Source organism: Trichoderma atroviride, chromosome 2 (genome assembly GCF_020647795.1).
Source record: "Trichoderma atroviride chromosome 2, complete sequence".
Lineage (NCBI taxonomy): Eukaryota > Fungi > Ascomycota > Sordariomycetes > Hypocreales > Hypocreaceae > Trichoderma > Trichoderma atroviride.
The window spans coordinates 2,396,462-2,423,090 of record NC_089401.1 but is presented as its reverse complement, the minus strand read 5'-3'; the positions used below and the strand labels follow the sequence as shown (position 1 = coordinate 2,423,090).

At 51.7% G+C, this 26,629-nt stretch overlaps 10 protein-coding genes across 11 annotated transcripts; 6 read left to right on the top strand and 4 right to left on the bottom strand.

Moving 5' to 3' along the window:
• Window positions 1–1,501: 1,501 nt before the first annotated feature.
• On the bottom strand, window positions 1,502–2,648 carry TrAtP1_003588 (uncharacterized protein). Its single transcript, XM_014088022.2, has 2 exons — window positions 2,341–2,648; window positions 1,502–2,283 (listed from the first exon to the last, which is right to left on the bottom strand). The coding sequence occupies exons 1-2, from the start codon at window positions 2,442–2,444 to the stop codon at window positions 1,596–1,598; spliced, it is 792 nt and encodes a 263-aa protein (XP_013943497.1). The 5' UTR covers window positions 2,445–2,648; the 3' UTR covers window positions 1,502–1,595.
• Window positions 2,649–2,680: 32 nt separating this feature from the next.
• Window positions 2,681–8,961, top strand: TrAtP1_003587 (uncharacterized protein). Its single transcript, XM_066111949.1, has 3 exons — window positions 2,681–3,002; window positions 3,078–7,220; window positions 7,285–8,961. The coding sequence occupies exons 1-3, from the start codon at window positions 2,814–2,816 to the stop codon at window positions 8,770–8,772; spliced, it is 5,820 nt and encodes a 1,939-aa protein (XP_065968029.1). The 5' UTR covers window positions 2,681–2,813; the 3' UTR covers window positions 8,773–8,961.
• On the bottom strand, window positions 8,962–12,295 carry TrAtP1_003586 (uncharacterized protein). 2 transcript variants are annotated; one of them, XM_014088020.2, is made up of 5 exons: window positions 10,856–12,295; window positions 10,055–10,750; window positions 9,767–9,979; window positions 9,647–9,705; window positions 8,962–9,583 (listed from the first exon to the last, which is right to left on the bottom strand). In XM_014088020.2, the coding sequence occupies exons 1-5, from the start codon at window positions 11,227–11,229 to the stop codon at window positions 9,180–9,182; spliced, it is 1,746 nt and encodes a 581-aa protein (XP_013943495.2). In that variant the 5' UTR covers window positions 11,230–12,295; the 3' UTR covers window positions 8,962–9,179. The 2 variants fall into 2 exon arrangements, with proteins under 2 accessions (XP_013943495.2, XP_065968028.1); XM_066111948.1 differs by having other exon boundaries at window positions 10,055–12,295.
• A 435-nt stretch (window positions 12,296–12,730) lies between these two features.
• TrAtP1_003585 (uncharacterized protein) lies at window positions 12,731–13,666 on the top strand (the record flags this gene model as incomplete). The annotated part of the gene is made up of 1 exon (XM_066111947.1): window positions 12,731–13,666. The coding sequence occupies one exon, from the start codon at window positions 12,731–12,733 to the stop codon at window positions 13,664–13,666; it is 936 nt and encodes a 311-aa protein (XP_065968027.1).
• Window positions 13,667–16,525: 2,859 nt separating this feature from the next.
• On the top strand, window positions 16,526–17,237 carry TrAtP1_003584 (uncharacterized protein; the record flags this gene model as incomplete). Its single annotated transcript, XM_066111946.1, has 2 exons — window positions 16,526–16,758; window positions 16,925–17,237. The coding sequence occupies 2 exons, from the start codon at window positions 16,526–16,528 to the stop codon at window positions 17,235–17,237; spliced, it is 546 nt and encodes a 181-aa protein (XP_065968026.1).
• Window positions 17,238–17,334: 97 nt separating this feature from the next.
• On the top strand, window positions 17,335–17,976 carry TrAtP1_003583 (uncharacterized protein; the record flags this gene model as incomplete). Its single annotated transcript, XM_066111945.1, has 1 exon — window positions 17,335–17,976. One exon carries the CDS (start codon window positions 17,335–17,337, stop codon window positions 17,974–17,976), a length of 642 nt encoding a protein of 213 aa, XP_065968025.1.
• Window positions 17,977–17,998: 22 nt separating this feature from the next.
• TrAtP1_003582 (uncharacterized protein) lies at window positions 17,999–19,525 on the top strand (the record flags this gene model as incomplete). The annotated part of the gene is made up of 1 exon (XM_014088017.2): window positions 17,999–19,525. The coding sequence occupies one exon, from the start codon at window positions 17,999–18,001 to the stop codon at window positions 19,523–19,525; it is 1,527 nt and encodes a 508-aa protein (XP_013943492.1).
• Window positions 19,526–20,110: 585 nt separating this feature from the next.
• Window positions 20,111–21,360, bottom strand: TrAtP1_003581 (uncharacterized protein). Its single transcript, XM_014088016.2, has 2 exons — window positions 20,886–21,360; window positions 20,111–20,796 (listed from the first exon to the last, which is right to left on the bottom strand). Exons 1-2 carry the CDS (start codon window positions 21,089–21,091, stop codon window positions 20,388–20,390), a joined length of 615 nt encoding a protein of 204 aa, XP_013943491.1. The 5' UTR covers window positions 21,092–21,360; the 3' UTR covers window positions 20,111–20,387.
• A 432-nt stretch (window positions 21,361–21,792) lies between these two features.
• TrAtP1_003580 (uncharacterized protein) lies at window positions 21,793–24,618 on the top strand (the record flags this gene model as incomplete). The annotated part of the gene is made up of 1 exon (XM_014088015.2): window positions 21,793–24,618. One exon carries the CDS (start codon window positions 21,793–21,795, stop codon window positions 24,616–24,618), a length of 2,826 nt encoding a protein of 941 aa, XP_013943490.2.
• Window positions 24,619–25,723: 1,105 nt separating this feature from the next.
• Window positions 25,724–26,032, bottom strand: TrAtP1_003579 (uncharacterized protein; the record flags this gene model as incomplete). The annotated part of the gene is made up of 1 exon (XM_066111944.1): window positions 25,724–26,032. One exon carries the CDS (start codon window positions 26,030–26,032, stop codon window positions 25,724–25,726), a length of 309 nt encoding a protein of 102 aa, XP_065968024.1.
• Between the last annotated feature and the right edge of the window lie 597 nt (window positions 26,033–26,629).

Genomic DNA, 26,629 nt, shown 5'->3' with positions numbered 1-26,629 from the left:
AAACGGACTTTAGACATGATGCTGTCCCCTATTGGCAGTCGTTACGAATTGCGGCGAGTCTGTTTTAGCACGGCGAAACGCTTCGAACCCCTGAAAGCTGCTGCGGGCAATCATGCGGAGCTCCACTGGCGTGCGCTATATGTGTTTATGTTTTACCACGATGCTAACTTGTTTGAATCTGAGTGATGATACTGATGAGGAGTACGTAGCAGGGAAGTCGTCATATGCGCGCGGGGGACCAAGCAACACCTTTATCCCCATTCGCATAATAGTAAGATTGCCTCCACACCATTATACTGCGCTTCGAGATTAGGCAATAGAGTGCCGATACTACACTTCCAGCATCGTGAACAACAAAGGGTGAATGTAGGACAGTAACTCTGTCTGCAAGTATGCTTCTCTTAGGCTGTTGGCTACGAGGAGCGAGATGTTGTGTGTGTGTCCAGTCATTAGTCCCGATGTTACCGGAATAGGTACATGTACACATCACCACCACCACTAGGTACTTTGGAATTCAATCAATATCGGATAGTACGCAGCCGCACCAATTGCATCTACTGCAGAACAGGCACCACAATGACGACAATGACGACTGCCCAGAAAAGGAAGCCTTTTGATATCCGACTATGAACATGGAAGGTCTATTGATCTACCAATCTCGGACTGAACGGCCTTCTAAGCGCTATAGATCTACAGGTAATGCCACGTCAAAACTCAAGACAGTCGGTATCTTTCCAAGTATCGTAGATAACCAACAAGCACTTCATTATCTTGAATGACTGGCCACTACGTTGTATCGAATACTTGCTACGTTCCCCTATAATTCAATAAAGTGTATATTCTTTTCCTACGGATTTTAAGACACAACAGGCCATAAAGGCGCCATTTTGATTCCTTCTGGTCATTACAAAAAGACTCTTCCATCTGTAATCAAGCCCATCTGCCCGACAATTGAATTTGTAAATCCCATCAGTCCCTTTTGGGTGTGGCTAGCGAGTAGACGCCGGTTGAGGGACGCTGAAATCAGCTCAGCTGCGGCAGAGCTCCATGGGGATTGGCTCTGCCGGCAGGGTTCGTCGTCCAACCAGAGTTCTCAGGAGCTTTTTTTTTTTTCAGACCGAGATGAAATAAACCGTTCGAGCTGCCTACCAGTAAAACGCTGCCCTTTGTCTCCGCCTCCTCTTGCTGATCAGACTTGTCCCGGTGGAGCTGCGAGCAATTCGCCGCCACTCAGAGCTCGCAACCAGTGCAGAATTTGGTGGTGGGTGTGGAGGCAATTTGCAATTTGTTACAAAGTACGTGTGTACGGAATAGACTACACATTGGTAGGTCGGTAGTAGTACTGCCGAAATCCTACAAACGATTTTTTTTGCTCTGTACACCGCCTTCGGCTTTGGATCTAGCTGCGTGGGTGGTGTCATCGCGGGCTGCATGTCAATATGTTCTGAAGCGGAGATTGATAAGAGAATTTATGATCACGCGGGAGAAGAGTCCGGAGGTGCGTCCAAAATCAAGCCTTCTTCGGGCGTTCATTCTGAACGGCTAAGTATTATTTCATCGTTATGCATTTCAATAAACAACAAAAAGTCACAAGTCTAGTCCTTCTTTAGAGGCAAAAACGCCTCTTCGATACCGTCCTTTGTGATGATCAACATCTGCAGAGTGTCACCGACCTCGATGTGACGCTCCACAGCACCATCAAAAGCATCTTTAACAATAGTCTCGACCTGCGGCCGCGACAATGGACGACGCTCCCTCTCCTTCAGGTCGTGGCCCTCTCCGCTGCCGGGAATGTACTGGTTCTTGAAGTTGACCTGGTTGTCCAGGAAGGGCATAATCAAGCTGCCCGCAGCTCCTCCAGCTCGGCATTGCTCCCTCTCGTAGCTTCCAACCGGGTCGTAGGAGTACACAGCACCCGTGCCCTCCTCGTCAAGGCCACCAAGCATGGCGTGCGTGTAGTATGGGAAGAATCGCTTCTGGTAGAGAATGGTGGAGAGGCGCTTGGCACATGCGTTGAGGGACATTGGCTTGCCGTGTCGGTAGCGGTAGATCTTGCAGATGGTATCCAGACGATCGCGCAGAGCCTCGCCATCGGCGGCAAATCCGCAGACAGATAAAACTATGGTAGCGTCGTCCTGGCTGGCAGTGGTGCCTCCGATCTTGAAGACTTTCGGGGACATCCGGGAGTTGATGCTGTAGCCGCTGGTGTGGCGAGTGTCACCGGCCATGATGGTGAAATCGGCGCCCGAGATGGCCAGAGTAGAGCCGCCATTGTCGGTGTAGCTATTGCAAACAGTTAATAAGCTGCGGTTGATGAATCTTCAGAGCTGGGGCACCTACGGGTTGAAGGCATGCTCTCGAGGCTCGCCCCGGGTCTTGGGAGCGTCTGAGAAAGAATAGTTGGGCCCGTTCATGAGCGGGTTCTGGCTGAACATTGCGGCCATGTCTGCGGCGTTTGCTTGGTGGCGGTTGACAGCTTCGGCGGCAGTAGAGGTGGTTGATGATGGCAAGCTATGCCCTGTCGTCAGCTCTGATGCTATATCGCTACAGCATGCACGCGTCAAGTGGGAGCCTTGCTAGGCTGGGATTGGGGGGTAGCTTGGATGACTAAGCCTCGGTGTTGGTTGTCGCAATTAACAGTGACCACCCCTTTCAAGGTGTTGGAATTAACTCCGTGTTTTCGCGCTGCTCGACGGCTTTTGCATTCTTTGTCGCAGAAAGTCGTCTGCGCAGCTCTACGGGAGCTTACTTTTTGTTTTTTTTGCTTTTCCAACTATATTTAATCAAAGCAGTAAACATCGATCGGAGACACCATGCGCGACATCCGCGCCAAAGCGCTGGAGAAGATAGCTTCGCTATCAGCTATCGGACCCGCGACCTCGTTTGAGAAATCAGATCTCGAACGCCTCAGCAGAGCGTGCAATTCTGGAGGGAAAGCAGCCGAATATGCGCAGGCAAACCATAATTCGAAGCCAATCGGCTCCATTGGACGAGTCCCCATGGTCAGCTCAAACTTTCTCGCATCTTTAGCTTACATGTGAAAGGGTCCCCAGGAGCTAACCAATCAACTTTGTTAGTCTATTCGCGAATTCGAAGTCCTACTCGCTTTGTGCAAGACCGCGCCGAATATCCAGTCCAGCCAGAGCGCTCAGAAGCTCTCGTACCGACTGATCCCCTACATCCTCGATATCCATACCCAAGTCTTTGTTTCTTCGCCCTTCTTCCGCAAGATCGAGCCCTCGCCAACCGAGTCGCTGGCCTTCCACGTTACGGCCGCGCTGCTGTCACTTGGCAACAACTATCACGAGCTGCACGAAGAGATTTCCAATGGAATCTGGCACTTCACCAACGACTGTAATAAGGTTGCCGAAAATGTGCTGTCGCCGCACGTTGGAGATCCGGAAAACCCCCATCTAGACGATGCAATTCGTACTGCTACCATTGCCCTTGCTCTTGTTGGCTTCCTCGATGCCGTATCCGCCCAAGTCGACTTCTGGGGAATTGATGGCCGACTATTTCTCATACAAAAATTCCGCCAGCTTCTCTCCGAGCCGTTCTTAGTTGCGGTCGAGACGGCATTCTCCACCATCCGCAACTCTCTCAGCCAAGACCGAGAGGTCAAGGAATGGAAGAGACACCTACGCCATTATGCCGCCTCGGGGAGGCCCCTTGGGGCAATGCTGCTGCAACGCAGCTTCATGTGGCTAGTCTTGGCGAGCAGTTCTCTGATGGTTGCGGACGGGCCACGCCTTCGGACAACCCACATCTTGGATATTCTCATGTCCAAGGACGGAAGCCTGAACGGCGTATCAAAGCCAGGCTCAGAACCTGATGTTAGCTCCATTGAGGCCTATGCCAATCTTGCAGTGGAGCAGATGAACTATATTGAAGCTGGTGCCGACTTTGTACGTCTTGGGGCGCACTCTCAGCAACAGCTTGCCTATGCAGTCAAATCTGCTGCCATGATCACATATTTGAACTGTTCTCTTCTGAATGAAGAGGTTGCAGATGCAGATGTTCTCACCACTTGGCTTCAGGAGGCACTGGAAGACCCTCTTCAGATGACTGATGAAACTCTGGCGTCCACAGTTCTTCAATGCCTAGCTCTCAGCTGCCGCATTGCGCCGTCGTTTTCTTCGACTGTCAGCCGCGTGCTTCCGCGATTCCTGGTCCAAACTGCACCACAAGGCAATACTGTGGGAGTGGCATCAAAGAGCTTGGCCTATGTTCTGAAGCTGCTCTCCAAAGATGCAGTCATCAGCACTCTTTACACCCTCGGCAATGTGCTGAGCCCAGGCTCCGACGCAACGATTACGGGCCCACAAGCAAATGGCACCGCTGGCGACGCAGGCTTGGCCCCTGTTTATGTTAATAGACATTCTACAGGAAGTGCCATTTCTCTCCAGATGAACGGCGAGGAAGAAACAGCCATCATCTATGGAAATGTTGTTCAGGCGATATGCGGTATTGCAGCAGCGTGCGATGATGAGAAGATTACTGCTCTTGCCCAGTCCATGCTTCTGCAGAAACTTGACAAGGTCAACGTCAGCGTGGATACCCAAGTCATCGCTGGCGCAGCTACATTGGCTCTGAGTGGCGGCCAACTAGAGTTCCGCTCTCTCCTCAGGCTGTACTCGAGGATCTGCCATATCGGCGTTGTAGAGAAAAAGGACTTCCTTTTGGGCTCTGTCAGAAGAGCCCGTGCGCACATCTCTGCTCGCTTGCGTCGCGATTCTCCCTTGTTCGACATCTATTGGGAGCATCTGTTGGATAGCATCATTGCTCTGGGAGATGCCCACGCGTCTGGGCAAACCACCAAAGAGTCAGACGTACAGCTCGCTGCTCTAGAGATTGCTGAACTGCTCCACCCTCTAGCTGTGTTCATGGCCAGCAACGATCTCGCCTCGGAGCCACTAGCAAACGACGATTCGTACGCTCTTCTCAGAGATGCGTGGTTCAACATTGTGGTACATGGCTTCATGACAACCACTGATCGTGGTAAAAAGTACATCAAGGAGCTTCGCCTGATTGCCGTGCACTCGCCTGCTCTGGTGGCCAGCCAGCGCAGTGAACAAGTTGAGAGTGACATCGAGCTCAATACTGTTCTCAGACGGGGACATAGCAACGAGCGAGAGGCGATGCAGAAGAAGTTCCTCAGCGAGCTTGTCCCAACAAAGGCAGCCGACATTAAGAGCCTAAGCTACCGAAAGGTCATCTTCCTCCAAGCCGCATACATGGTTGAGAGTCTTCGTGCCGACGCTGGCGATTGTACCAAAGCGTTGACGTACTTTTTGGAGCCGGCCATGCGAAAGGGCGATGTGAGCAGCACCATGGAGGGAATTGCCGCGAGTGTTGTCGACAAATACTTGAGAAAGACACTTATCGGCCTTGACCCGAGTTTCTCTTCCCAGTATGCCGCAACTCAGCTTGTTTCCATTTTCTGCAATTGCTGTCATCGCATCGAACGAGTCCAGCAGGCTGCATTTGCTTGTGCAGACCGCATTATCAAGGACGTTCCTTCAGCGTTATGTCATAGGACGTCTCTCTTTGCCTTGTTGGAGCTTCTTTCACTCTTGTGGACGAGTTGTCTCGAGGCAGAGACTGACATCTACACCCCAAGGTCGATATTCAGTTCAAAGCTTGGCAATGTGGTCCTAGAGCTGTCTGACGACTACGATTTCCGACGATGGACTCTTGATGTCCTTAACCGCAAGGCAAAAGCCTGGGTCACCGCAGCTATCAATTTGGCGCCGTTGGACGTAAAGGGCCTCCTCCAGACGTATCTGTCAGAATTCGAGGACGATGGCGCATACGGCCATGTTTCACTCGGCCGGTCTTTCGCCTTGGAAGTTGGATCAATCATTCCATCAACGGACAACAGACTGCAATCCCTTGACCGGGTTGGTGACACTGCCCTCAATACGGCGTCTGATCTCATTGCCCAGTACACTACTCGGCAAGAGTACCGCTACGGCGAAATACTGCCAGACCGTGGATCCGAATTGATATCGTTTATGAATTTGAACCGCCGGTCGTCGTTTGTGCAGTCCACTGTTATAGAGAGCGCTAATGCCGCTACTGCTCTGGCTCACATCGAAGCTCGAATTCTGAGCAAAAAGTCCACCTCCTTGAATGAGGTTCGAGAGATCCTGAGGCGAGCTGCTGCCCTCTTGTGCCGTGGCGGAAAGGATGAATCATCGGTTGCTCGCTACTTGGTGAATATCCCTTTCGCTTTGTTCACAAAACAATCAATCAAGCTGGGCGTCTCGCTATGGCTTGGCGTGATGAACGAGAATCCGCGACTGGAGCCCAAGCTGCTGAATTCTATTGCTCAGCAGTGGGAGTTGTCCATCTCTCGCAAAGTTGGGCTGTTCCATCCCGCTCTCAGCCACCCCGATCCCTTCTTCCTCAAGGAAGAGTTTGCACCAAGTGAGCTAGAAATGCTGGCAAAGAGACGGCAGTTGGTGCACGACATCCTGTCTCCTCATGCTCGTTTGCTGCAATTCTTCAGCAGCCACTTCAACGCCACCAGGCTCGGCTGCCCCGACATCCAGAGGATTTTTATTCGTATGCTAGACTTGACTCTTGACGCTGTTAGGGATTGTACGTCTCATCCGCTGGCAAGAGAATTGCGCTTTCAGATTGTCCTCTTTGGTCTCCAAGTTCTACGCTGGAGCACCATAATCGGCTCAACTGCCCAGCACCGTCTCAAGGAGAAGATTCTATCAGCAGGTCTTTCGTGGTTTAGAAACTCGCCAAAGTGGTCGTTTGGTAGCAATCTTGTACAGCTAAAGACTGAGTTCCGCCTCATTTCCGACGTCCTTTCTGCTATGAAGGTCGTCTCCTTTATTGGCGCCAATACAACTGGTATTAACTCGCTCCATTCAAAGGAACAGCTGCTGCAGCTGCTTCTGGAGAATGAGCAGTCGCGGTTGACAGTTTGGATCAGCCCTCTCGGCCAGCACCATGCTCATTTGCCGCTTCTCCACAGCTCGTCAAAGGCTGCAACAGAGGCCGCCCTATTGCCTCTTGTTCGAACTGCCTGGGGACAGGATCCTGCCATTGCCATTGAGCTAGGAACGAGATTCCATTACCCCCGGCTGATTCGCGAGATTAGACTGCTTCTCCTTGCGATGCCTGAAAGGGCTATATCTGAACCTGAGGCTCTTCCCCTCATTCTTGGTGGACATTTGCCTGACGACGTCAGCTCGCAGCTCAAGGTAATTCAATTTATTCCCGCCTTTAACCCTTTTTTCCCGAAAGACTCTAACCCATGTATCTTAGTATCTCCTGTTCTGGGAACCGGTTAATCCTCTCACAGCAGTGACTTTCTTCCTGCCCGCATATAGAGACCACCCCTTCCTCATCCAATACGCCATGCGAGCTCTAGAAAGCCACCCTGTAGACATTACTTTCTTCTACGTACCTCAAATTGTCCAGTCGATGCGTTATGACAATCTCGGATATGTAGAGCGATACATTCTCGAGACGGCACAGTTCTCTCAACACTTTGCTCACCAAATCATTTGGAACATGAAGGCCAATGCGTACAAGGATGACGACGCCCAAATTCCCGATGCCATCAAACCCACCCTCGACTCTGTCATGACCAAGATGATTGACGGCTTTGCTCCTGAAGACCGAGAATTTTACCAAAGAGAGTTTGCCTTCTTTGACGAAGTCACCAGTATTTCAGGAAAGCTAAAGCCATACATTAAACGGCCCAAGCCGGAGAAGAAGCAAAAGATTGAAGAAGAGCTTCGAAAGATTCAGGTCGACGTCGGCGTCTATCTTCCCATTGATTCAGACGGCATCGTCATCGGTATCGATCGCAAGTCTGGAAAGCCCCTGCAGAGTCACGCCAAAGCTCCGTACATGGCCACTTTCCGTATCAAGAAGCACAAGAGTGGGTTCGAGCAAGAGAACCAGCTGCTAGAAGGGACTAGAGTAGAAGAAGAAGGCAAAGAACCCGAAGACAACACGGTCGAGATTTGGCAATCCTGCATCTTCAAGGTTGGAGACGACTGCAGACAGGACGTGCTAGCATTGCAGATGATTGCTGCTTTCCGCGGCATCTTCCACAATGTCGGCCTCGACGTATTCGTCTTCCCCTACCACGTCACTGCGACGGCCCCGGGCTGCGGTGTCATTGAAGTGTTGCCAAACTCAATCTCCCGCGACATGCTCGGCCGCGAAGCCGTCAACGGGCTCTACGACTACTTCGTCTCCAAATACGGCAACGAAGACTCCCTCCGCTTCCAGCAGGCCCGCAGCAACTTTGTCAAGTCCATGGCCGCCTACTCCATCATCTCCTTCCTGCTGCAATTCAAAGACCGTCACAACGGCAACATCATGATTGACGACGCCGGCCACATCCTCCACATCGACTTTGGCTTCTGCTTCGACATCGCCCCCGGCGGCATCAAGTTTGAGCGCGCGCCGTTCAAGCTCACCAGCGAGATGATGGCCGTCATGGGCGGCTCGACCGACCACCAGAGCTTCAAGGCCTTTGAGCAGCTCTGCATAAAGGCCTTCCTCGCCAGTCGCCAGTACTGCGAGAAGCTCAGCCAGATTGTCCAGCTCATGATGGACAGTGGGCTGCCGTGCTTCAAGCCCGAGAGTGTGCAGAACTTCAAGGATCGCTTCGTCATGGATAAGACGGAGCGGGAGGCGGCGGACTTTATGAGGGACCTTATCAAGAAGAGTTATTCGAGCTACAGTACTGGTATTTACGACCAGTTCCAGCTGCTTACCAACGGCATTCCTTATTAAGCTAGCTATTCTTCTTCTTCTTCTTTTTTCTACTTTTCATTCAGCCTGCCTGCCTGTTTGTGGTTTACATTTTTATTCTTTATGGCTTCAAACATGAGAGAAAAGGCATTAGAGGAAAAGACGTTAATATTTTCGCATACAATATGCGCCTAGATAGTTTCTATTCTTAATAACCAATATTAAAATACGAGTGTTATTTCGCTTGTCTTGATTTTGTCGCTTATAATCCTGGAACATCAAAACATCATCTATATCTAAACAGCGGCCAGCGCAGCTAATTAAGCAACTCTCCAATCTAAAAATACCAAAACAAGGACCTCGTAGCCATCTCGAGGTATCCGTAATAGGAAATATCGTACAAAGCTGCCTTTCTTGTAGTAAAATTAATTTAAATCAACCTGACCCCATCATGTAGCAGGTTGCTTGAGCATGTGTGTCGGCGCGTTGTAACTCAAGTAATCTACGTGAACAAACGCCCTGTCCACAATGGGAACGGATTCGAGGAAATAGGTGAGCACTTCACTCAGGTCGTGGCTGTCTTTGAGTGGCGTAATAGCAGAGAGCACAATGTCCACCTCCACAAAAAGCTTGTCGCCCGCGTGATAGGCACGCAGGTTCTGGATCTGGCGGATGGCGGTGGCAAAGCGCATGGTGAGGTAGAGCAGCAGGTTTCGCTCATCAGGCTGGGCAGAGAATCCAGTCAGATTGCGGATATGCTGGGCGGAGGTGCGGCTCCAGATGAGAATCACAACGAGGGAGAGGAGGAGACCGCCGGAAGCGTCAAGCCACCAGATTCGGCCATAGAAGCCAACTAGAGAGGAGTCAGAAAATCTAGAAGCCATCTGTGGAGGGGGTGAAGATTAATAGAACATACCCAGTGGAAACAGAATGGAGCCGATATTAAACACGACATCAGTGATGGCATCGTCCGCTCTGTCAAAGGGCACGGGTCAGTTTGATAGAATCCACAACGAACACGCAAAAAATAACTTACAAGGCTCGGACACTTGAATTTTTAACAAGACGGCACCATAGCCAGCAGCCACCTTTGATTACAATAGTCGTTATCATGATGATGATGGCCGGCATTCCCAGCTGGAGGACCTGGTGATCAGGGCCAGCAAGTCGCTGAACACATTCAAGGCTGACTTGGAAAAAGGAGGTCACCATGATGACCGAGAAAACCAGCACGCCGAGAGGCTCCAATCTACGGCAGTCAAGTTAGAATGACAAGAGGACAAAACAACAGGCCCCAAAATTTACAACGCCGTAGAAGACTTACCGCGACCGTCCAACAGGATAATTGTGCTGGTCCCGCTGGCTTGAGGAGATCAGCCGTGTTGTCGTCCAGACGATGGCAGTACTCAGCAAATCAAGGACAGCGTCGACCAGGGCTGCAAGGACAGACATGGAAGGCACCGAGATGATGACGGCAATTTTACCTGCCAGGAGAATGATATTTGCAATGAGGTTGATCCAAATCGCAAAAGTCACAATGGGGTCGTCGTGATCCAAGTCAGCATCCTCCAGCCACGGAAGATTTGGGCGAGGGCCAGCTTCTTTGGGTGTAGCCGGCTGAGGGGACTGCGGTCGCGAGGGCGGCTCGCTGTCGACGCCCTCGTCGTCTTGGTGCTGTAACAGAGGCAGGTTCTCAGAAGAGCGGAAAATGTCCTTTGGAGTTCGTCTCTGGGGCTGTGACCCCTTGAGAGTTGACGATGAGCTGCTATTGTGCACGGTGGCGGTGTTACTGATGGAGCCATATGTTCCATTGGCCTGATCTAGATGTGACTGGGACTTGTACGAGGCCTGGGGGGTTTCTTCGGCAATGGTATCTGGAACGTCAACGGATCTAAAGGCCGAGGCCTCGAGCTCATCCGCATATTCGTTCAGGAGCTCATGGGGAATGGAAGAATCAAGAAGACAGTCGATATACATGTACTGTTGAATAAGCGAGTTTGTCCTCTGGTAGAAGTCGCGTCTTTCAAGGCGAACAACAAGTCAGCTCTCCGAGTATGCACTTTGCTCGCCGCAGATGGGACAGCTATCTACAGATGCTTAAAGGGTTTGTTGAGGCTGGCCTTACATCGGTTTCCTCATCGTGCCGAGTTCTTCTTCCGTCTTCCAGTACTGCTCCCAGCGATACCGCGGGTTGCTTCTCCCGATGAGCCTCAAGCTCCGCGCCTGCGGACCGTGCAGAATCTGCGACAGCCGCCGCTCGTCCCGCAAGAGCCTCTCAATCATGGCCTCATCTTCAAGGCGCATCCTCGAGGCCCGTATAGGCCCCGTCTCTTCATCCTCCACGAGATGGCGCGGCACCGGAGACGACTGCCGAGGGCTCGATAGGCTCTGCTGGGAACGGGACCGGATCAATGTTGTCAGGGTGCTTGTTCGCGTATGCAGAGGAGAAGAGTGGAAACCATCGTCGTGGCTAAGCCAAGGCCGGGTTGGTGAGCTCATGTTCCGGGACTTGTGCGAGGACCAGCGCTACAACGGGATCTTCAGGGCCAATTGAGCACAAGTGAAGAAGCGGTTGATAACGAGAAGCTGAGGCCGGAGTAGCACAATGCTTTTGATGACGTAGGCAGGCGCGAAAATCCTGCAAGCAAAGCGTAGACAAAGGATAATAGCGCCTTGCCTTTGTTTGTCCTAGGCGATAGGCCGCCGACCCAGCGTTTTAGATTGCCCATTCATACGAGGTACTAGCCAGCCGTTAGGCTATAAGCTTGAGGCCGCCAAAGTAAGCCTCCCGTTTCTGGACCTGATGGCTCAACGTCATTGGCCCATGCGTCCAGTTGACGGCACGAATCGACTGCTATGCCTATACTACCGGTAGTGGCTCAGGGCAAGGGCTGCATCTCCACGAGCTGTGGACAAACTCTGATCGATATGGCCGGTCTAGAACGGCGCCGAGGCTCTGCTGGAAAGAGGCGGCTCGTCGGGGAATACCTGCGCATAAGCGTGCGGTGCCGCAGCAGCTCCAGCGATGAGGCGTACTATTACAAGCATGTACCAGCCGGACGCCAGCTTAGCGCAGGCATAAACACCCATGCTTGGTCTTCGATTCCAAGTGCCCGCTTCCACCGATCCGGCGAGTAGGATTCGGCCCCGATCCGGCTGATACGAGGCCCTGTGGGCGGCACTGGCAATGCGCTCGTATACAAGTACGTTGCCACTGGCTTTGGATGGCTTGATGAACAGAGGCAAATTCTACTCAGCTCCGCCAAGAATGCATAAATGTCGCAGAACGGCGTAGCAGGTGCCGTAAGCTGCGACAAAAGTCTGAACTTGAAGGCGATCCACTGAAGATGCCTGGGTGAAATGTCGAGCCGTGCTGCTTGATTGGCGCGGTGCGTGGTCGAGGGAGAATAGAGACTTTGGCAGCTGGAGAAGAAAAGTAAACTTGTAATCTCGTCGTATGGGAATTGGCGAATAGCAGAGCAACTCAGTCTCCGTGCTGGAGTTGCTTTATGCCTGTGAAGCTTGGTGGCAGAGGCGCCTGGGAATTGGCTTCATGTCTTTTATGAAAAAAAAAAAAAAATGAGAGAAAAAAAAGTCAATTTCTTTTCTTTTTCAAATCTCCGATGGCACGGTTTACTAGATGAAATCTGCAAGCACTCCTTTACAGGGCTGGGCAGGAGCAGCTGGAATCTTTATATGCATGCTGTCTTGCGTCAAAGGTAGGGAAGAGTAGCGCCATAGCATTGATAATCCCTACCAGTTCATTCACGTTCATCACCTTTTACCAACCTAGACAGGTATCTAATTGCATATCATAAAGAGACAGATAATATAGACAACCACTGGACATTTCTTCTTCCTGCCGTTAAGCTTTCTCAAAAATCTTGATGCTGTAGACTTTTGTTCCTAGATCCCGGGTAGCCTGTTCCTGGCAAGAGCCCGAGTACCGATCGCAGGCACCGTTCCTGCGCTGCTGCCATGTACCTGCCTGATACAGCCCATGGGAAAAAGTTTAGGGCGCCTTGCCTTGGTTCTCCCCCCCGCATGCATTCGTCCATCAAGGATCGAGAGGCCCACCGAAATCTACGGCCGACTATGCCTCATCCAGCTTTATGCGCTCCAGGACGAAGCGTGCACTAGCATGTGCTTGTCTGATGCCATCCAGCATGAACGAATAGCCGTCCGGCGTGTACGAGGAAGCGACTGCTGGCTCACGGGGTTACGTTGCGATGGCAGGCAAGGCAGAGCAGCAGGGTGGACTTTGGATGGAGCCATTGTGCGAGTCTTGGAAGAAAAAATTGCATCGCCGGCGTCTCCAGTGGGCCTGTCCAGACGTCCAGACGGCGAGAGACTGGCCCAGACAGCGCATGTCATCGCCCGCAATCAGCCCATGGCTCTTGTTCGACGGCGACTGTGGAGGTGGAACCCCGTCCACATTCCACAACACTCTTGCACGTATCTACGCAGTCTCGATTGCTCGAGAAAAGCTTGTTGGCGCCGATCGCTCTCCAGAAGCGCGGTGATCTCTGCTCACCCTGAAGATCAACAGTGCCGATTGCCAGGCCCTACAGCCGTGACGCCGAGGGCCATGGATTCCTTTGCTACGCCTGCCATCAACCTGGAGTTGACGCAGCCGGCCAAAGCTCTAGGATCGACAATGGGCCTTTTCCAAGCTGGAATAGAGCCTTGTGCTTCCGTATTGCATCACACGTCTGATTGTCCTGGAAAAAGGTTTCTGGCAGCGCCCGTCACACAGAGGAAAAATAAAAGGCGACTACTGCAGTGGAGAGTTACAGCGCGAGATACCAGACCTGTGCGAGTACCTGGCGTAGCACTCGGCAGAGAGGCAATGAGACAAGGAGAGAAAAGTATTCGACTATTCCGAGTCTGTGGTGTTCCGTCGCGCCAATTCGGAAGTGGCGGGCTCGATGATTAGGCGTCTGGGACATGTTGTGCTCGACGCCTGCACAGCTGAAGAACTGGCTGCTGCTCCATCTAAAAACCCGAGGATTTTGCTTTCACCTCAGCCAAGAGCCGCGCTAGCCAGTGGCGACCATTTACCCCTGGAGCCAGACAGCTGAGACTTTGACACGCCATACCACGCATCGAGCAAAGCTCATCGACAGGTCGGCTTGGGCAGCAGCCGCACGTTTACTCGCCGTTGGCTGCGCGGCTTTGGCGCCCCAGTTATTCGCTGCCATGGCTATCCTGGCAGAGGCCGAGAACACGATGTCCCCTCTCGGGGGGGAAAATTTCAAAAAAGAGAGGCGAAGAAACGAAGCCAAATGATATGGACAGGGCTCTCCAGATTGGGTCTTTCTATTTTTTCCCATACTTACTAGGGACCATACCCATGGTGCCAACATTCCAGCTCGGACAAGGTGCCAACAGCGCAGCTTTCGCCCGCCCAAGCTGAATTGCTGCTGTACGAGCAGAAGCTCTCCGGAATACTCCGTATAAGCAGGCGTGCCTGTACTCAAGCGCACCATGCTCGCTGACTGCAATCAGCCCTTGAAGCTTTTCGGAAGCATGCCAAGCAACAGGACGGTGCACCCCTAACGCCAGCACCCAAAGTCAAATCTCTTGCGCCTATGCATGCATGTACGAAGGCTCCAGTTAAATGCTACCCCGTGCGACGGTACATGCTTGCGATGCATGTGCATACGCTCCAAGCTGCCTACAGTATGCACGCACCTCGCTGATCAGGTCGTAATCCGCGAGATCATGAACGTGTCGCTGGCGGCCTTGTCCGGCAAGGGCTGTGTCGATGCAGGCCAGTCTCTAGAGGCAACTTGTCTGATGTCTGCGTGAGCACGAGATGCTCTCCACGCTGCTCGCCGTAGCACGAGCCCGTGGCCCTGCTGCTCTTGGCAAGGCACGCAGGCTTACAGTATGCCGGACCAAAATAAACCACCAGCTCCGGCGATGGGTTCCAGTGGAATGGATCCCACTCGTGCTGCTCATGTACTTGACGGGCTCGTACCTCACGGTGCATCAACTGAAAGCCAGCCCACCAGCTCCACCCGTGATAACCGCCCGCTAACTGGACTAAGCCCCAGCCTCCACACGGTTGCCGCCCGGGCTGATGCTCCAGGCACTCGTATCTGAGGAGCGTTGAGGGCAGCGAGCAGCAGCAGCTACGGCGCGGCACAAGCATTCTTGGTGCTGTGCTGGAGCGAGCGTCGCCGATTGCTGCTGTCCCGTGCCGTTGCTGTCGTTGCTGTCGTTGCTGTTGCTGCGCTGTGCTTGTGCCCGCCCAGTGGCCAGAACCCGTTCCACCGCCGTCAGAGGCCCGGGCAATTTCCCAGCACGCCTGTCGCAGCCGGAAAGCCAACCACACCACCTGATTCGCATCCAGTCTTCCCTGCCCTCCACCGCAATGGCTAGCGACAAGAGGCGCTGGATTCTCCGTGTGCGGCCAGGGACGCCAGAAGGGGACGGCAGCGCAAAGCAGGGATAGGGGCGGGTTGGCGGGCTACCTGAGAAGTGAACTCCGGCCTCTACCCATGGCTTACGAGATCGGCCTAGCAGAACGCAGACCGGCCGACAGGGGACCAATTCTGATGGATGGTTGATGGGATGGGATGGATGGACGAGCTAGCCAGTCAATAGCCGGCACGCATCTTAACGCCTGGCCTCCTCCCGTCGCTCTCCTGAAGTTGACATCCCTTTTTTTTTTTCTTGTTCTTCTTTCAACCCCTTCTTGCCGTACTCTGTACGCTGTCTTGTTCCCGCCGCTCTCTTTTCATCGCCCGTCGACGTCGAAATCGAGGATCGGGGTGTGTCTTTCTCAGCGACAAGTTGCGTTTTATTGTACTGCCTCGTATAGCCCACGACTTGATCCGTTTGGCTCATTTCCCCCTCTCTTTGATAGCTGCCTCGGCTGCTCACTCGTTCGACTTGAATCTTCTTGACCTTCTCTCTGGGCTTTTCTTCATCGACATACCTTTCGCTCTCCGCGCCGTCTCTTGGCTTTTGCTTGCGCTTCTTCTGGCATCATCTATCGCTACTTGTAACTTTTTGGGCATTTTATTCTATTGTATTCTTTGACTCTCCCCCTTTCACTACCGAGTACTATAACATTTCTTGCATCGTGCCCATCCATCTATTTAATTTTTCCACCCTCGTTTACTCATCACCTTTTTGCATCCTTTTGCATCCTTTCCCCCTCTTCATCGGGTCCTTTTGGAACCAAGTACCAAGAGCCTGTGCTCTTGCGCGCGTTGTACTTCCGAGATTAATGTGAGTCCTACACCTTTCTTTGCTTAGCTTCGCGCATGCCGGACGCTCCCGGCCAACCACCTGGTCGTGTCTCAGCCAGAAATACCTGCCCACTGCCAGCTTACCAACAAGGAGCATTATTGATTTCTCCTTTGCAAGTCAACCGGCGCAATCAATCTCTGCTGTATCCGTGCTGTGTTTTCAACCTTCATCTGTTTCGACACTGGCCGACGGAGGAAACCATCAAACCCAAGAAAACAAAACAAAGAGATGCATCAGCTGACCATTTGCTAATATTGATTATTGCTTTATGCAGCCACCCAACTGGATTTTGTGTCGCCCAACGAGCCTGACGCGAATCACTGGTGACAGCCACTTCGACTCAGACGTCGCCTTTGTCCATCACCGGACCTCGTATCGCTAGGGTCCTAAGCCTGCTGACCGGTTCCCGCCTTTCGGCAGACGGAAAATTGTTAGGCAGCGTCGGAAAAAAAAAAAAAAAGATCGCCGCCGAGCTGCGAATAGGGAGGTATAGTCAAAATCTCGACCCAAGGTTCCCAATCTCGCGGCCTTCATGCCTAGATTTTCGGTTGCCTTTGCTAGGCGGAAAAGCAACGCAGACGAACTCGAAAATGCTGAGGTGACGCCCCCAGGACAAGGAACATTCAGGGTCTTGGAACGCCACGACTACTCTGGCGTCAAATCGTTTGACGGTGGCGTCAAGATGGCCAGAGCCAGCGGAGCTATGCTTGCCAAGCCTGATTTCCAGGCAGACGACAACATGTTTTCTGATATGAAGGCGAACCGGTGAGTTGCTTCCTTTGTTGCATTTCTGAATCTTTTCATTTTTTATTTTCCTGGAGGTGGAGAGAAGAAAAGGGGGGAGGAGTTTATAGCGATACCCGAGACACTCAGCCATGTAACTCATTGATGATGTTTGGCGTATTATATATATGCTGACTCTATTGCAAAGTGGGAGCGGCTTGTCCAATACCACGCATACCACGTCCACTGATACCTCTTCGCGCCATAGCAATGCCTCGACGGCACCCTCCTCGGCGGACTTTAGCGCAGGCAACCTGTTCCACGACGACCATCGAAATGGGCCACCCAAGAGCTCATCGTCGGATATACACGGCCGCGGAAACAAATCCATCGGATCCAAGTTCTTAGACCGAGCTGGCCGGACCTTTTCGTTTGGTGGACAGAAAAAGTACAGCATTCCTCCGCCGCTGGAAGACCCCCCCCATGCCGGATTTGCCGCCGCCCATGCCCATCATGGCTGAACCAGGACGCACTGGATCTAGAGGTACGACTACATACACGCAGGCCCCAATCATTCCCCGCAAGCCAGCTCCCCGCGATACCAGCGTTATTATAGACATGGGTGGTGACTTTGGATCAATGTTTTCAGGATCAGGTTTCGATAAGAGGGCCAGCATGGCTACGGTAAAGAACGACGACTTGGCTTCTCCCCGGTTCCTCACTGGCAACCCGCAAACCCACCACCAGGTGCCATACAGCCCGGACACCGCGACGCCGGCCCAACCGCTGCTCGGCGCATGGAACTCGCCCAAAGACGACGACATTGGCGATGATTATCCATCAGACGATGAAGACCCCCCGCCTGTTCCGAACCATTCAGCTTCTCGGTACCAGTCTCCCGCTCGACAAGCGCCTGTCAGGAAAGTATCACCACCTGAGCAACCCCCAGCTCGCCAGGCGCCCACTCACCAGCCTCCGCCACCACCGCAGAGGCAGTCGCCAATTCAAGAGCATGCGCAGCCCGAAGAAGCACAAGACGATGAGGATGCAAAGCTCCTCCAGGAAACTTACACTGCCATCCAGCTCCTGTCGGCTGAAGATGACGAATTTGATGAAAACCCCCAGCAGGGGCGATACCGGCGAGAGGAGGATAATTTTACCGTAGTTCCGCGAGCCAAGCCCGCACCCAATTCTAACAACGGGGGAGACGGAGCCCGGCCCCCCTGTCCCCTCCTACACCCGATACATCCCTCCTCCTGATGGCGCACCTCGAAACAAAGTCATGACCCCTGCGGAATTCGAAAAATATCGAGAAGATAAAATCCGTCATGATAGGACAAACAGCACTGCCAAGGATGATGACGAAGACGACATCAACTACGACGATGACGAAGACGAGGCTGAAAAGTCTAAGCAACAGGTGAAGCAGAGAAGAAAGCAGGAAGCTCACATGGCTGTGTATCGCCAGCAGATGATGAAGGTAACTGGTGAAACGAATCCAACAAACGGGCTTGGCATCCCGGCTTCAATGAGCGCACCGCAGCTCAGCCATGTAAAGCATCCTTCCCTTGACCCGGCGGCAGCGTCTGCCATGTCCGGCGTGCCTGGAGCGGAGGATGAGGCCGACGATGACGAGGAGGTTCCTCTTGCCATCTTGCAGGCGCATGGATTCCCCAACAAGAACCGACCTCCCACTAGGCTCAGCACCGTGGGATCAAACCCCAACATTCGAGCCTCAGCTATGCTCATGCCGGGGCGTCCGACGTCATCAATGGGAGAATCTGCTGCTGCCCGACGCCACTCAACCCTTCCAGCATTTGCACGCAATTTGCCTCAGGATCCCTTTGTCGGAGCAAGCATTGCCCAACCTGCTATCAGAGAATCTCTATCCTTCAATGAAATGGGTATGGGCCCCAAGCCCCCGTCACCGCTTCCTCCTGGAGGCCTTGTTGGTGTAATTGCTAGTGAGGAACGCCAGCGAGCGATGCGGCGCGGAAGCCCAAGTGTCGACCCCTCAAGACTCATGGGCAGCGGCTACAACACACCCGGAGGCACTGCAATTGATCCTATTGCTGGTATCCCCGCGCATATGATGTATGCCCAGCAGCAGATGGGAGGTGGAATGCCGGGCATGATGGCTCCTCACATGATGACACCGCCACCGATGCTTACTGTGGGCGACCAGGCTCAGCTCCAGATGACGCAGCAAATGTCGCAGTTTATGCAGATGCAGATGCAATTCATGCAGATGATGGCTTCAAACCAAACCGGCGGGCCACAGCAGGCACCACCGCAGCTGCAGTCACCGTATCAACAGCCCTATGGTGGCCTCATGGGTAATCATTCCATGGTGGACATTTCTTCACAACACTCCATGATGGGCGAGCAGACTCTTGAGCCTCGTCGTGGTGACTATGGTAGCATGCGAACAATGAGTATGGTGCAGCCAAACTCGGCACCTATGGCTTCACCTATGCCTCACCCCGGATACGCCGGCTCCATCCGGTCATCTCATCAAGGATATGCTCCTTCGATTGCGCCATCAGAGCGAAGCACCATTGGTCTTCCCAACCGTTATAGACCTGTCTCCCAGGCCGTGAACCCGGCCGGACTTGGTCATATGCAGTCTCAATCGTTCTCAGGCGCTCTGTCCGCTTATGACAGCAAGAACAAGACCTCGATGAGGATTGTGAACAAGTCAGCTTCTGATGACGAGGACGACGAGGAAGGCTGGGAGGCGATGAAGGACAAGAGAGACAAGAAGAGATCTCTGTGGAGAAGCAAGAAGAATCTGAGCTCAGTGATCTGAGCGAGTGTCGTATCGATCCTGTTCGTGTCTGTTTTCCCCGTCTCCTTTGTCTCATCTTCTGGGCGAAAAAACAAACAAACAAACAGATGTGTATGGATAACATGGGTGTGCACTCTCTCTCTCTCTCTCTCTCTGTGGAACAATGTGTGAATTTGTGAGTACGTGTGAGTGTGTTGTGCCTTGTTTTGGATATGGGCGAACACAAGGTTGATAATTTTTTTTGGGATATTTAACTGAGACCTCCTCTAATGCTATGCTTGGATACCATGGTCCGTCATGTTATGCGGTGCGACTCGATAAAAAGAGAAAAAAAATATTAATTGGCAAGCTAGATGTTTTTTTTTTTTTTGGACGTCCCCTCGGGCGTCAAATTTTTGGTGGGAACATTTATCTGGGACGGGGTCGCGTCACGCATGATAGAAATGGCTCTACGCCGTAATTGAATAATTTGTCTGCAACGAGTTGTTCTCCTATTTCCTTTGTCTGGCAAGAGGGATGGTCATGACTACTAGTACACTACAAGCGCTGGAGAATGAAGAGAGAAAAGATAAAAAGCATAGGATTGATATACGGGAATCAAAGCAAATGTATCCAAAGCGCGTCTTTATTATTTTTTATATTCTGTCAAACTTTATAGTTCACTGCTACTATTGGATATTGTCCTACTCGTGAGATGTTTCGTAATACCTAGCTGAACCCATGGAGTCGGTATCTGACTCTATAGATACTTTGCCAGTGTTCTGCCAGCGTGCCTATTTCTTGGTAATGAGTTTTTGTGATATTTTTTTGCTCTTGTTTCATTCTTTTTCTTTTTCTTTTTTTTTTTTTACAACTCTTTTCTATTTCGGACTATTTTACAATCCTAGCCAAGAATCTTGCCCGCAGCCAGCTCGTTCTTCTTGACGCCCATCTCGACAGCCGCCAAGCCCCAGTCTTCTCCGTGATTGTGGCCCTTGCCTTCGGCGCTTGTGCTAATACCCGCGCGGGACTTTGCCTGCTCGTCGTTGAGCACGGTCAAGATGCCGAAAATGACGGGGATGCCAATGTCGAGCTGGACGCGCATGAGGCCCTGCGAGGCAGAGTCGGCAATGTACTCAAAGTGCATGGTCTCGCCCTTGATGAGCACGCCAATGGCAATGATTGCGTCAAAGGGCCCGCTGCTGGAGTCGCTGCCGGAGAGGGCGGTTAGGTCGTGGGTGGAAGCGCCGAGGAGATCGGTCGCGGAGGGGGCGCCGGAAGCATTGGACTGGATCTGAGAAGCAGAGTATAGCCTGAGGAAAAGATGTCAGTTATTTTCGAGGAATAATCGCAACGGAGGGGTCCTCGGGTGGGAGAGGAGGCAGAGGAAAGGCAATTTTACCGCTGGACAGCAATGGGAAGCTCCCATGCGCCGGGGCAAGACTGGACGACAATGTTGGACTCCTTGACACCGGCTTCCAGGAGCTTGGCCTTTGCGCCGGCGACGAGGGGCTCGATGATGGCGATGTTCCAGCGCGCGTGGACGATGCCGATGCGCAGGCTGGAGCCGTCGTGGTGCTGAGGAGCGGGGCCCTTGATGGAAGACATGGTGACTTTGGCTGGTGGTGAAGATGCTGAAGTGAGTGTTGTTAAGCTCGAGTTTGAATGGTCCAAAAAAAAAAAAAAAAGAGGAAATAAAAGAAGGAATATGCAGCTGAGTAAATTAGTTGGACCAAAAGCTATTGCAATGGCGATCCTTCATGAAGCTTAGAGCTTTGGTTAGCTGACGCTGACTGATGATTTCCGGCGGGGCAGAAGCCTGAGACGGCGGGGTAGAGGCGGGCGGTACGAAAGTACCTTTCTGAGCTATTTGGAGCGGAAACGTCATTTTGCTGGTGCAGGAACTGGATGGCAGGTGACTCGGGGAGCAGGTCATTCGTGGGCTGCGTGATTACGAGGCAGCTACAGGGCGTGCCTTCCGTGGATTTGTCTCAGGTACCTACTAGTAGTATCTCTTGGCTTGATTTTGCTGTGCCAAGGTACCTGGCTGACATGATAGTGGACTGCAGCTTCCTTTGCTCAGTTTTCGTCGAGTCAACTTGGGAAGGAGAGATGGGTCAAGAGTCACCGCCTAGGCAAATAATTAGACGTAGGTAGAAATAATGGTAGGCTTGACGTTCAAACATCTTCAATGATTCCTCTCGTTTCGATAGCCTTGATCTTTGTTGCGATGCTGTTACTTTTCCCCAAGTGTCACATATTTTCATTGTAACTTTTCCAAAGTGTCACATATCTCAACCTCTACCAGTATGCCCATATCAGCTCTTCCCCAGTCCACTGTTCGAACTCTAGGCTCCTCAATTACCATCACCACTCCTTGCGGCGTGGTCAAGGAGCTCATTGACAATGCCATTGACGCTGGAGCCAGCTATATTGAAGTTGCAGTCTCTTCCAACCATCTTGATACGATCCGAGTCCGAGACGATGGCCATGGAATCGACATCGACGACTTTGATGCCCTGGGCCGGCGAGCTCATACTAGCAAGTTGAGAGCATTTGATGAGCTTGGATCAAGAGCTAGGGAAACATTCGGCTTTCGCGGCGAAGCACTTGCAGCAATGAACACTTTCGCTGCCGTCTCCATCACCACTCGGACACCAAATGATGTGGTGGCGACTCGTTTACAGCTCAAGCGCGCTGTTGGAGGAGCGGAGAATAGATCCCCTGCATCAGCTCCCGTTGGTACAACCGTCCAAGTTACGAAGCTCTTTGATACGTTGCCCCCTAGAAAGCAATATTCTTTGAAGAACAGCGCCAAGTACATCAAATCTACCAGGGATCTCTTGAAAGCATATGTGTTAGCTCGGCCTGTTCTCAGGTTATCATTTAAAGTACTCGGCGAGGCTACAGGCAGCTGGTCATATGCTCCAGCTTGTGCGGCAGATATCAACGAGGCCGCTCTACAGATATTCGGAAAGCCTTTGGCCAGCAGCTGTATCCATGTGTCTCGTAATTCCGCATGCGATCAAGCCGAACTCCCCCAGGCCAGCCAACAGGTAGCCGAAGATTTTATACTGGAAGCTTTCATGCCAAAGCCCGGTTTTGACGTCCATGCCGTCAAAGGCAAAGGCCTCTACTTATCAGTCGACTCAAGGCCACTCTCAGCTACTTGTGGCATAGCCAAGACAATCACAGCCATTTTCAAAAACCATTTAAACAGAGCCACAGATGGCACAAAATCTGGTATCAGCATACCCAACCCTTTTTTACGGCTCAATATTCGCTGTCCAGCCTATAGTTACGATGCGAACGTTGCGCCGCTGAAAGACGAAGTTTTATTTGGAGACGAAAATAAAATCATTGCTAGTTTTACGGGATTATGCCAGCGAGTATATGCCGAGCGATACGTGGAACACCCTTTTTCAGCCCCAAAGCGTTCGAAGCCCGAAGAGGGGATGCGGAACTCAGTAGGGCATTTTGAGGATAGTGAGGATATATACGCTGTGGAAGATTTGGACTCATTTCAGAGTACATCACAAGGAGACCATGCAGCCGCTCAAACCACTACATCACTGCCTTTACCTCGTGAGCCGGAGTCACAAAGTGAAGCATTACTAACTAGGATGAGGACATCAAAGATTGTCAATATGTCTCGTACCAGCAGCAATTCTACCGACGAAGACAGCACAATCAACAGCGTTAATATACAAGTGCCTTGTTCACTCATCACTGCAGCTCAAATCCCACCTAGACAGAAGCCACAAGTCCCCAAAATTTCTGCGTCAGAGAACATTGAACGATATCTACTCCCGCGGAAGAATGACGATTTTCGGATTGCAACTGATGAGACGGCGACCGAGGGAAACCCCTTGCAGAGAAATCTCCCAGAATCACCTCCCGGTACAGCTGACCGTATGCCTTTGCAGCCTTTGACTAGATCCATGTTAAATGCGATGAATGGTCAACCAGAGTCGGAATCAGATGTGTCTAGTACAGAGCTCGAGACAGCAACATTGGATGATGATATAGAGAGGACAAACAACGTCAATACCAGAGAAGAGAGAGCCCAGCAAATCTCACTCGTTCCTACTCTGCCTTTGCTGGATCAAGAAACCTCGGCGTTTCACTCTCCACGCCAGCCAGGAAATATTGCGGAATGGCCAACCCCTCCGTCTAGCTTTTTACGAAACGAGAGATCCTCCAACCCTCCGTTCAGACCTCCGGGGAGACCTTCTGAGAGAGAAAGCCCTACAGGAAATACCGCAGTGCGACCTCGGCCCAGAGCTCCGCCAACCAGCAGAGTAATAGCTTTTACACTGCCAGGAGAGAATCGCAACCGGCGGCGAGCGACACATAACCAGGCGACGGACCGAGAACTAGACATGTCGAGAGCCAACCTGAGAGATAACCGACCTCAGACATACTTCCAAGGAGTTCAAGGGCTGAATCGTCGGGAAGACAGCACGACTAATGCTTTTGAACTAGCATCGCAACCGGATACCAGCCGGCAAAATGCTTCACAGCCGAATTTCCTCTCACATGGACCAAGTCATCGCTCTCATGTTATGCAAGCGCCTTTGCCGGATAGTCGATCTCTTGGAACCATATCACGGCCCAAGGCGGCCCGAGATGAGTCAAATGGGCGCGATAGTCTCCCAGCAACTCCTCAGCGAGATATTCGCCCACCAATCAAGGCTCCTGTTTGCGATAATGCCCCAAAAAGAGCACCTCTTAGAGATACTGATGACGAGCTTGAAGATCCGAGATTCTATCTTATCAAGAGGCGGCGTTCACAAGCAAGCCATGGCATTGCGAGGCGACTGTCATCTCGCCGACTTCCCCTCTCAGTGACACCAAATTACCTGGCTATGTATAATACCTCAATCTCTCGTAAGATCTCTCTGAAAAAGGTCAAAACTTTGGCAAAACAAACTTGTTTCCAGGGCTACGATATTATATCAGACGACAGGGGTAACGTAAGAGCTTTTGAAAACATGGAGGAAGCTGGCAAGATAGCATCCCGTCTTCAGGATGCAGTTGACTCGTGGAAGCAGACACAGAATCAGGCGACTGAAGTGGAACACAAGCCACGATCGGTCGTCAAAGGTAAGAAGACCGCACTTACTGACCAATAACTACTTCCTCGAAGATATGTTGGGTGGTGAGGTTTATTGTGAAAGTCCTTTTACTGCGTATCTGAAGAGACAGGAAAAAAGCGAGCACGCAACTGGGCATGCTCACCATGCAGCAACGGCTTCTCACTCAATAGTAACTACAACTCATCTGCCGAGTTCACTTTATATCCGAGGCTTTGAAGGCGATGTGGCCGAGAGATCCGGATGATGTTTGAACAGAGCGGATTACGGAGCACTACACGCAAGGTAGCAGGTAAACGTCATGGAAGATTTGGCATCTGGTGGTAAAAAGTGGATATACAAGGCGGTGATGCCGGACCGGTAATGCAAGCAGTAGGTCGCTGGGGCTGGACGTCTGGACTTCCGAAATGTCCTGCGTTTTTAAGCAGCAGGGCCAGGGGGGGCCAGTTGAGCCTGGAAAAGTGGCCTGCAGGAATATGATCAAGCAACTTAATCCATGCCCAGCAAGAGCTGTTCACAGCAGAAAGACGACGTTTACTTCTTTTCTGAAACACTTTTAGTTATTTTGCGGAGGGAACTGGCTTGATTGGGGCATAACCTGCGGATAGAGACGAGCTGGAAGGAGGATTCTTTGGCCTTGAAAACTTCGTATTAAGACAGGTACGAGAATTGGGGGTTCAAATCTTGATGGAGATCTCTCGCCAGGTAGTGGCCCCGGGCACTAACGTACTGGGTCGGCTGGTAGGCGAGGCGTTTCTGTACACGCAGCTCGTATACGCGGTTGCGTAAATGGTGGGTTAGATGAACGGACGCTTGTGACGTGGTGCTATCAGAGGAAGGGGAGAAACCATCGTGACTGTTTTGTGCGCTGGAAGCCCAATGTCGTGTATAGCAAATGGGATTAGTGTCTTCAATTGATACCTGTATTTGATGGGTACGAAGAAGCAGTACCACAAAAGATGGCATTACAGGTGATGTAAAGGCACCTCATACGAGTGATGGGTGCATATAAAAGCCACAATATGCGCTGCTTGATGCAGAATACCACGCTGCAATGTCCAATCGCCAGCGCCAAAAGGGGGTCCCACGACAGGGACCCCGGCCCTGTGGCCTGGCATCGGGTTTAAAAATAGGCACAAAAGGGCTAGGATGGATGTTGACTAGGCGCAACCCCTGGTAGATGGAGCCAGAGTTGGCCAAGGGCACTTCGTATCTGCTGATTGATGGGCGTGAGGATCGACGCCACGATAGAAGCCTCTTGCTTTTTTTCTTTCTTTCTTTCTGTTTGGATCGTAATGGTTCCATGGCTGCTTACTGTGGTGGTAATGCGAGACAAAACGAGCTTTTGCTTCTGTTCTTTTCTGCCTACCCTGATATGGAGCTCACGGCCCATTTGAAGTACGTCAACGTTGGGAGATCCACATGGTGTTAGTTTGTAAACAGCTTGGAACATGTTTTCCTGCCTGTCTAGCAAATATCACATACATGCATTGAAGCTCGTGTTTTGGCATTATCTGCTGCTATAAGTAGATCTGAGGACGGGACGGCCTATTGGATGAGTGAGACCATGAGAGAGAGGTAGAGGAGGGTATTGTGATGATGAGGGAGTCACATTCTTACTGGGTATCTACTGATATCAGCCAGCGGGTGCTAATGCACGGGAGTCAAAGTGCATGTGCGTGCTGAGCTGGTAATAACGTAAGCTTCTAGAATTAGCACTTCTGTATGGTAATAAGCTTGTATGCAATGTTTCTTTGCATAAAGTATTTCTGGGGAGTGCGGCGTGGGCATACAAGGGATACGTACAGAGATACGAAGAGCGAGAGTAGAGGAGTGGGTGATGGCAGTGCTACAGTTTTTACTGCTGCTACCGCTGCTAATACTTCCAAGTCTGGTGTATATGACATTGATTGGTTCAAATGGCTTCTTTTATGCATGCATGTAGACTCTCTGTCTTGTAGAACTATAGGCAGTTGGGGTGCTGGGGAACGTTTTATCTTATTATACTCCCATCTAGGAGCGTTATGTAGTACTCCGTACACTCTGATGC